General features: G+C 57.6%; 1 protein-coding gene across 4 annotated transcripts in view; it reads right to left on the bottom strand.

Annotated features, from left to right (window-relative positions):
* Window positions 1-1665: 1665 nt before the first annotated feature.
* Window positions 1666-9895, bottom strand: part of TBC1D16 (TBC1 domain family member 16) — an 84830-nt gene continuing 76600 nt past the window's right edge. For 3 of the 4 annotated variants that reach the window (XM_032617061.1, XM_032617060.1, XM_032617058.1), the window contains exons 11-12: window positions 7989-8135; window positions 1666-7128 (exon numbers count right to left, since the gene is read on the bottom strand). In XM_032617061.1, the coding sequence (XP_032472952.1) occupies window positions 6880-7128; window positions 7989-8135 (396 nt within the window). In that variant the 3' untranslated portion in view covers window positions 1666-6879. The remainder of the gene's footprint in view (window positions 7129-7988; window positions 8136-9895) is intronic. The other variant, XM_032617059.1, reaches the window with a different exon arrangement.

The raw sequence follows: 9895 nt of genomic DNA, 5'->3' as shown, positions 1-9895 counted from the left end.
TTTGCTCATGGAGCATTTGTAGAGTACGTGCTGCCCGCCCCAGAAACCCCAGTGACCTGGTGTGCTCAGCCTCGGGCCCCTGGAGCAGGCCCATGGGACAATGGTACCCGTCTCCCTGGTGGGGCTGGCTGAACGGATGCATGAAGGAATGATAGGACTAGGGTGGTGCACAGGACTCTCACTCTCTGAAGTGGATGGGCCCCAGGGGCGGGGCGGGGGTGTCTCTGCCGCTAGCAGGGGTGTAAAGCGAACCGTGCAGATGGCCCGTCCGCGCCACAACAGACAAGCCGCTCCCAGGCCCAGCCCTCAGGACCACAGGACAACAGAGGCCAGGTCTTTCCAGGGGCCACCCTGGAGAGTCTGGCTCTAGGGCCGCACATCCCTGTGCCCGTGTCTACACAGCTGTTACTTCTGGGAGAACTAGAGCAGAGCAAAGACAAACACCTGATGGAGTATCCTGGCTGGGCCAGACCCAGGAAACCAGCTGCCCGACAGGTTTGAAAGGCCCTCTCGGGCAGGGGCATGGCCCAAGGTGAGGGCCACAATGGCCTTGACCCATTGCAGGGCTGCTCTGTGGGGTGGGACTGCCCCTTTCTGAGGACGAACTGACCCACAGCCATGCCCTTGGAGGGTGGTGATGGTAGGGCTGGTGCCCCTGAACTCCAGGCTCCCTCCCTTTCTGCACTCGGCCATCAGGGGCGACTTCAGATCCCAGGTTAGGGCCAGGCATGAGGGGGAAGCAGCACCTCCCACTCACAAAAGGACAGAGAAGGTCTAAGTGGAGCCACCAGCCAGGCACGGCAGCTGATGCATCAGTGGGGCCTGCTGCCCCTCCTGGCCACGTGGCCAGCCAGCCTCAGGCAGCGGCACTCCTGGCCTGCAGAGAACGGATGACAAAGCTCTCTGTCGTCTCAGCCAAGGCCAGGTGGGCGGAGGATGAGACAGACCCTGCAGACACGAGACCCCCAGGGGTGCAGACATGCAGGAGGGCGGCATATGCACCCTCCTCCCCTCTCACGCAAAGGGACGAAAAGGTACACACAAAACCACAGAAAACCAGCTCGCAATCCCACAGGCACGTGTTAGGGCTGGGAGCCCTCCACCCACCAGCACGGTCCAGGAGAACCAGGACAGGCCCCAGCCCCCTTGCCCACCTCCCTGTAATCCCCGGGGCGTGTTCCCTATAGTAGGGCTCCAGGGGATGGAGACGAGAGAAGCTGATGCCTGATTTCTTCCTTTAGCTCCCACCCTTAACAAGGTCAAATTCATTTTCTTTGCCTCCGTAAAAAGTTCACAAATGCAAGTCTTCGGCTTTTCCTGAAATCAGAGCCCTGGCAGCCAAGTCTCAATAAAACACTGTGTTTCCAGGTGCTGGGGCCAGTCTTGAGGCCCCTGGTCACTGGAGTTCACAGGGACTTCATCTCTCCACCTTGGTGTCGAGCAGCTCCTCCCTGCTGCAGGCCGAGCGCCCGTCCCCTTCAGATGCCTGATGGACCCCTGCGCCTGCAGCCAGGCTCCCCAGAGCAGGGCCTGCTGTGCCACTGGCCAGCCCTCCGGCCCTCCTTGGTCTTCTATGGGAGCCCCCTTCACCCAGCACTGGAACCTGCCACATTCTGACCTAACAACTCTCGCCGGACCTTTTCCTTAGAGGCGCCGTAGAGCGTATGTTTGTTGTCAATATGATTTTATTTACTTTGCAGTGGAATCCATGAGAGCCAGAAGCACAGTGGGGGCCGTGGCCCCTGGGGTCTGGGTGGCCAGTCCCGAGCCTGGGGCATGGCCTGACCAGTGGGCGATTGTATTTAAAAAAGAAAACAAGATGAAATACACAGAACGAATGCTAGCCACGGACATCAGTAATCTCTTGGTAATGGTGGGAATTTCATTAAACTTTCCCTTAAACAACAGAAACCCTGCCCTCTGACTAACACAAGGTGCTGGAGAGAAGATGACCAAGTGACTTGATCTCTGAACTTGAAATGTACTTTCCTACCTAGAAATTCAGCACAATGTGTTTAACGGCCAGATGCCTGCAGGCTGTTTGCATGCCCGCCCTGCCCCCAAGAGGCCCAGGGACACCCCTCTCCAGTCGCTACAGCCTGACCCAGGAGGCCACAGCCCCCTGCTTGAGTGGGTTTCACAGCCGTGGGGGTCCGAGGCCTGGACCTCATCCCTGATGCAGAGCTGGGCACATGGCACACAGACACATCTCTCGGGGTCACCAAGGTCATGGCTTATGGTCAGTTATCCTCATGGCAGGAGTGGGGTGGCATGGGGTGAATTTCACAGAAGAGGCACAGAGAGGTCCCCCTTAGTCGGGGACATGCAGCAAAGTGGACGTGTAGAAGGGAGCGGGTTTGCTGACTCTCAAAGCAGGGCGAGCTCTCGGGTTGGGAGCATGTTGCCTTTCCGCCAAGGCTGCAAGGCCGAGGTCAGTGGTCTCTTCCCTGAGTGGCAGGTGAAGCCCCCGGGGCTGGTAAAGCATCTTCACGACAGCTTCACCTGGAGAGTCCCCACGGCAGTCCTGTGAGGTGGGCTGGGAGGGCAGCGCCGTTCGTTCTACAGATGAGGGAACTGAGGCTCAGCGTGCAGGAAGGTCACGCACCTGGGAAGGGTCAGAGGCAGGAAAAGAACCAGGTTCCTGACCCCTAGGTAAGCGTCTTCCTTCCACGCAGCACTGCGCAACCTCTGTAGGGGAGCCCTGTTCTTAGGCTTCACAACTTTGGGGGCAGTTCCCTCTGAGCCAAGGATGGGCGGGGAGAGAATGCTTTCACTTCGAGGGATGGCCTTGCAGCCTGGCTTAGAAACCCGGGGCTAATCAGATCCTGGGCCATCTGGTTCCCCAGGGTCTCCAGAGGAAGCGCCTGGCCTCAGGCCAGACCCGCAGGCTCCTTCCCTTTGCTATGGGTTTGTGGCACAGCTTGCAGGCCGGTCTAGGGCTGCACCTCTGCACGTGTGTGGGGTTTCCCAGGGAAACTCCTCCTCCTTCCTCTGAGGCGGGGGGGGGGCCCTCTGGGGGCCTCTGCTGGGCAAACAAACTGGAAGAGGCTTCCTTCTCTCGGCTGGGTGAACCCAGGAGCTCCTGCCACCCTCCAGCCTCCCTGCATGGCGGAGGGGAGGCCAAACAGAGGATGGAGGCTTCCGCAGGTGCAGGGCACAGCCATGAGCAGATTCCCACCACCCTGGGGGCTGCCCTCCTCCCAGCTATTTCTACCGAACAAGAAGCAGACAGGAGAGCTCAGAGGGACCTCACAAAAAACCGAGGGGAGAGCCACAGAGGTCCCCCACTGTGGTCCACAGATTTTGCCCCATTTCCTACCCATCAAAGGTCAGAGCTGGGTGACCTTTGCCAGCCACTGCCCTCATTTCAGGACCAGCATCTTCATCCTGTCCAGCTGTCTGCCCCCAGCAGGATTTTACAGAAAACTCAAAGGTCCTGGATTCAAAACTCTCTGTCCTGCCTGACACTCAGCCGATCAGGACAACACAGCGCTGCCTGCTGATGGCATCCAGACCAAGGCCGCCAATGGAACTGCCCTCTGGACTGCAGACCCTCCTCCTCTGCAGAGATGGGCTGGGGACCGCTCCCAGCCTGCCTATCCCCACCCCTCTAATTGGCTCAAGAACTCCAATTCCCTTGACTTGTGAGTTCCAAGTCTCCCCTGCTGGGACTTAAGTCAGAACCTTCTGGAATAGCACACTGTTCCCCTCTGCACTTAACCAGACCCTGACCCCACTATATGCCCACCTTCCCCACACCCAGCTTCATCCTGCCATCATCCGCCTTCCCTGAGAGGGTGAAGCCCCACTGGGCTGGTGAGTCCCTGCCCCACTGCCCTCACTGTGCCAGCACATGCGCATCAAAGGTGCCCTCTCTTCCCAGAGGCCCCGACGACATCATGTAACGTCAGCACAGACACTAGCGGTGGGGAAACTTTTAAGTATGCATGCACACGCACCCCAGCCAATAACATTAAGTGTCATTTAAAAAAAATGGGTTAAATAAGCAGTATCGCCGAGGATGGCCGTGCTGGGCTGATTATCCTGTATTTGCACGTTCTGGCGGTGGGAAGGCTAAAAGTCTAATGACTGAATTATCACCCTAATGCCTTTTGCTGGCTGGGAATAATCCTGAGGCAACAGCTGCCGCAGGGTTTTTGGCTGGTTTCCTCTAATTGCATCCAGATTAAGGGAGCCGTGCAGGGGCGGGCCTTCTCCATCCCTCCAGAGCAGCGGGACCTCGCAGAGCCCACACACCCAGGTCTTCAGCTTTCGAGGTCCTGGCTGCTCCAGGAGGCCCAGATCTCACTGGGACCTCACCCAGCCCATAGGGTGAGAGGTGGGAGGGTCCTGGGGAGCCGTGGGGGTGAGGGGCTGCGGGAGCTGGGAGCTTCAGAATGAGCACTTTCCACCCAGGACCCTCCAAAGTGAGGGAGCCTGGGACCCCTCTCCCTCCACCCCGCACACAGCAACCCAAAGGCACAAGGTATCGTAAAATGCACGGACGTTCTTCTGCTACTTCTGCTACGGAGGGTGAGGGGGGAGCACTCTTTCTCCTCTTAGGCATCTCCTGCCCCTTCAGGGGAAGTCATGCCCCTGGTAGAAGGTGAGCTCCAAAACAGTGTTATCTGGACCAGGACATTGTTGTGGTGCTGGTAGACTCTTCCAGCCCCGTACCAGCCGCCCAGTTCCTCACCCCTCCCTGAATCCCAGTCCCTCGCCATGTCACTTCTCTTACTGCAGGGGAGGGTCCATTTCCCCATCCCTAGATGCTGAGTCTTGCCATGTGACTTGCTTTGGCCACTGGGGTGGCAGCACGGGGGGCATCTGTCAAGGCTTGGGAAGGTGCCTGTACACTTCTGATTCTGCACCTTCGCCTTGGCCAAGACTGGCTTGCGGGAAGGATGCAAGAAGCACAGAGCAGAGCCAAGTCTGACCTCTACACACCTCGACGTGTGTGAGCACCCCCCTGGGACTTAACAGCTCCAGGCATGGGAGCAAGCCCAACCCAGACCAGAAATGCCCAGCTTGAGCTGCTGCCCCACAGACTCATGTGCTAGGTGAGTGTGTGCTAGTTGAGGCCACCATGTTTGGGGGCTATTGTTATGTACCATTACTGTGGCAATGGGTAACTGTTATGCCTGTTCACGGGGATGTGGTCTCTAGAGGAGGGTCAACATGGTGCCTGGGTAACTCAAGCCATTTCCATAATGGATCAGGAGCCGGATGGAAAGGCAATCTTCTTTCCCCAGAAGCAGAGCACAAGTCTACCCCCATCCAGCCTGGATCCTGCTGCTGGACTATAATGGTCAGTACCCTAAGATCTGGGCACTGATGGGGCTCCAGGATGGTCTCTCTGAAAGGCTCTTGGACAGAGGGGCCAGGAACTTGGAAGTACCAGTGTCAGTCTCCTGCCTGCTGGAGGACTTGGGCTCATGGAGAAGAGAGAAGCTGAGAAGGGAGGAGGCTGATAACTTCCCCTTTCCTGTTGATAAACATCTTTTTAAAGTGGCGCCATCCAGCAGCGTCAACTCTCAGTGAAAGCTGAGGGCAGGAAGAAGCCTTAGTCGGCCTGTGTCTCCACAATGACTCTCAGCACGTCAGGAATTTTTCTCCCCAGAAGAATGTGCAGGAGGATTCAAGGAACGATTCCAGCCTCCTTGCTCCTGCCAGTTCAAGAGGTGGCTTCCTGTGCAAATGGCTCCACCACTTTACACTGGCTGGGAGCCCTCCCATGCCCTTATCTGTCCTTCTCTAAATCCCAGAAGGAGCAACTGATGAGAATCTTTGGGAGCAGGGAGAGCTTGCTGGGAAGACCTGGTTCCCACACAGAAAGCAGAGGTGCCCTGAGTGATGGCTACTGTACTGCGGCCACTCTTGCGTCCAACCACCTGAGAAGCTGACTTACAGAAGACTGGCATTCATGGCAGAATGCAGGCCCTGCAGGCAAGTGGGAGTCTTTCTAGCGCTTTCAGGTGCCTTTGTCTTGGTTGGTCAGTTAATATAGTACCCCTTCCCTCAAACACTGCAGATTCCCTTCAGAGGATTTTGCGTGCATACACACACACCTCAACCCATCCAGACCCCAGGTGGTTGCAGTATTTGGTGAGGTTGGCCTTAAACAATGCCAAATGCAGACATTCCCCAACAAAGGGAGAGAAATCCAACATTTCAACAGCCTGTGCTCAGGCCGCAGATTCCTTCACATACCAAGAGGACAGGATGTTGAAATGGACAGTGTGAAAGCCCCCAGTCCGCTGCTCTTACACCTCTTTACCCTGAAATCAGTGGGGCTTTTTTTGGCGGGGGGATGGGGGGCAGATGTCTTCACATCAGCTTTGCAGCTGTGGCTGGAGAAGCTGTGGAGTATGTTTGGTTCTTTCAGAGAATGAAGCCTGATGAGGCGGGTGTGTCCGGCTTGCAAAGATGTCTCTGGGCCTGGACAGGACCCCCTTGTTCTGCACTCCCAGGCACTGGTGGGTGCACAAGACCTCTCCTTCTGTCTCTGCCTTTCCCAGTGCCTGGCAATACCCTTCGGTGGCTGATGAAGCTGGAGGAATTCCTGGGACGTGTGGAGATCCATCAAAGGCAGGCAACACGAGAACCCAGCCAGCCTGCGTGTCCAGGTGGGATGGCCGTGCATTTTGGTCCCGCTTTTTTGGGAGGTGACTTTTCTCTGGGCAGCTGGCGGGTTCCACTTCTGTCACTTCTGGACTCCGCTTTTGTCCTTAATATGAAAAGTTTCCTTTCATGCCGCCCAAGGGCATTTTCCTTCCGTTTCTACCATCCCATCCCCTCCAAGCCCAGCCCCACCCCCTCCCCCATGCTTGGGACCTGGCTGAGGTTCCCTCACCCCTCGTCTAGCACGGGGAGCCCAACCTATCTGCGGAAACCGAAGCCTTCCCGGGGCGTCTTTGGGCCCTTCCTGCCTTCTCTGGGGGGCTTGGGCGAAGGCGTCTCCACAGTGCCCCCGTATGGGCAGCTCTCAGACCCCGGGTGCTGGCCTGTGCACTCCACGGCGGGCATGTAACCACTGTCCCACATGCCAGTCCCACACAGCTTGCACAGGTCATGCAGGCTGCAGGGGATCCGCGGCAGGAGGCGAAACTGATAGAGCAAACTCCTTGCCTGCAAACAGAGAGGACAGGCAGTGACGAGGGCGTTGGGGGACAGCCAGTGGCCCGAGAGCAGGGGCAGCAATACCCAGCACCCAAGGGCTCACCCTGTGCCAGGTCAGGGCGAGGGCTGTGCCTGCCCCGCCCCTTCCAACACCGTGATCCAGCTGAGGGACGGGACTCACATGGTACCTGGAGCAGTGCTCCCATGTGGCTTGACACAAAGAAGGCTCCCCTGACAGCCTTCATATGGAGGGTGAACGGGGCAGGCAAAAGCGGCACAGGGCCCACCCTGTCCCTCCCTGGCTCGGCCTGGCCCCACGGCTCCACCTCTCCGCCCTGCAGGGTCTGTTTCCACCACCCTCTTCCTACCCACCCCACCCTGACCCCAGGCCCTCCTCACTGCCCCCCGGGAGACACCAGAGAGCTTTAAGAAGCAGACTCCAGCAGGAGCCTGGGAAGTGGGGAGGTGGCAAAGGCGCCCTTTATTCCACTAACTTTGGATGAAAAGTGTCCACCTCCCCTCCCTAAGCCTCCTGCTCAGTTTTCCTGGCTCTGGGCTAGGACTGAGGTACTGCAGGTAGAGGACCTGTCTATCAAACCAGGTAATCTGTTCAGTCCATGAGGAGAGAGGCCTCTTTGCCAGAGCCTGATGGGCACCCTGAGCAACTGCCAGACATGCTGACCACTGGGCCTTGGTCAGGAGCTCCCAGGGTGGCTGGAGTGTGTGGACGAGGCTCTGGAAGTGAAGGGGCGGGGCTCTGTGTGTGGAGGGCGGGGCTTGTGGGGGCTGCGTGGGGGCGGAGCTCTGGAAGTGAAGGGGTGGGGCTCTGTATATGGGAGGGCGGGCCTGCATGTGGGGGCCACACTCACCTTCCTGAGAACAAGCTCCCCATTCATGTGCATGGCCAGGTTTCCAAAGTGCAGAAGCATCTGGTCGGTGGCCAGCTGCTGCTCAATGACGTCATCCCCGTAGATGGCCACGATGGCCACACAGATGAAAAGGTGGAAGTAATCCGTCTGGGGGGATAGAGAGTGGGTTCAGAAAAGCCCCTGACCCAGCCCCAGGCCCTGCCTGCAGGTAGAGGCCAAGTGCAGAGGTGCGGGGTAAGGGCTCGGGGTGAGGTCGTCTGGGTTCATGTGGCCCTGGGCAAGCCCAGCAGCCTCCTTAATCCTCAGTTTCCCCACCTGCAAATGGGCCAGTGTGAGCACCTCCATCCAAAGGCTGCTGTGACATACAAAGGGGCGATTTTGGAGCTGGCCACCCACGGGCTGCTGTTACCCTCCGGGGAGCCCTCTGGGAGGCTTTCCAGCACAGGGCAAAGAACAGGCTCCTCTGAAGGCTGGCCCGTGCCCATTCTCTCGAGAGACAGTGCGGCAGAACACGCTCCAGTGGGTCGCAGAACACGCCACTGAGAAAGAACTTTCTGGCAGCCACCCACTGGTCGCTGTCCTCCTGCCTCCAGGCCAAATGTCCCAACTCATGCCCCAGAGACGACTCTTAGGTTTGTTGATAAGAAAGTGGGGAGAAGAGCCTCAGAGCAGAGCACGGCAGATCACGACGGTCCCCATGGAGCTCCCCAATGAGCCCACCATCTTTAACCAGCTTTACAGAGCCCATTGAGGACTCCGCTGTCTTCCTTGGAGGCTGCCTCATATGGCTGCCCAGCAAAGAAGGCCTGGCCCACAGCAGGAAGCCGGCACTTGGTCCTGGCTGGGGTACATCCTGTGTGCTCTCCGGCCCGGACACTTTGAGGGCACACCGCCTTTGAGTCACACTTGCTCTCGGGGGCAGAGGAAGGACAAGGACCACCAGGAAGCCTGTGTTTAGTCTCCTGACGCCGGCCACCCAGCCAGACAGAACTTTGTTCCTTTGCAAACAGGGCCAGGAGGAGACCTGGATGCGGGCAGAAGTAATGGGCAGCAAACATCCCACACCCCACCCACTCTGAAGAGACCATTCTGGGTTGCCCAGCCCCTTCCTCTGAATTAATCCAGAATGGCCTTGATGTGGCTCAGAACGATCCTTCTGCAGCTATTCGAAATGTGGCCAGGGTTGGCGGAGGGCTGGGGGGAGGGAGGAGGACGGAGGAAGGTGCATGTCTACCTCCTCTCAGAGAGGACTCGGGGGCAGAAAAGGTGGGGCACATTCTAAATGGGGCTGGATGGCAGTACAGGACTAATCCCAGTTCACTGGACAAGGCCCAGGGCAGCGCAGCCCCTGAGGGCAAACTAGAAGTATCATAAATGAATGAAATAGAGTCTTTCTCACTCTGGGGACACTTTAAAAGTTAAGGCAGCTGGTAGTGACCACCCCCCTCTCCACGAGCTCACTCTAATGAATTAGCCTACGCCCACTACAATCATCCTACCCCCCGCTTCCAATCTCCTGCCACTAATTTGATCAAGTGGTGGGGCCAAATGTGGCTAAATTTAGCCTGAGAAATGGCCCCATTTGTTGGGTAATGCTCTGAGTTCACTTGTAACATTAGCCTAAATGTGATGTCACGAGGGTGGCAAACCTGCTGCTGGAAAAACACGCAATGAGGCTTTGCAAAGTGGACACAATTTTTTTTTTTTAAAATGTGATCCAGTGTTTTGGACCATCCTTGCCAATGCTTCCTTGATTCCAGCCTGCAGTACACGTCGAGCACGCTAACCCACGCAGGAATCGCGGCCCAGACCTGGGCCGGGCTGGGGGCAGGAGCAGGAGGCGGGTGAGGATGGATGAACACAAAGACAGCCTGTGGCACCAGCACCACATTTGTTCACACTCACTT

The sequence above is a fragment of the Phocoena sinus genome, chromosome 20 (assembly GCF_008692025.1).
Source record: "Phocoena sinus isolate mPhoSin1 chromosome 20, mPhoSin1.pri, whole genome shotgun sequence".
In the NCBI taxonomy this organism is placed as follows: domain Eukaryota; kingdom Metazoa; phylum Chordata; class Mammalia; order Artiodactyla; family Phocoenidae; genus Phocoena; species Phocoena sinus.
This window is presented reverse-complemented; position numbering and strand designations above follow the sequence as displayed.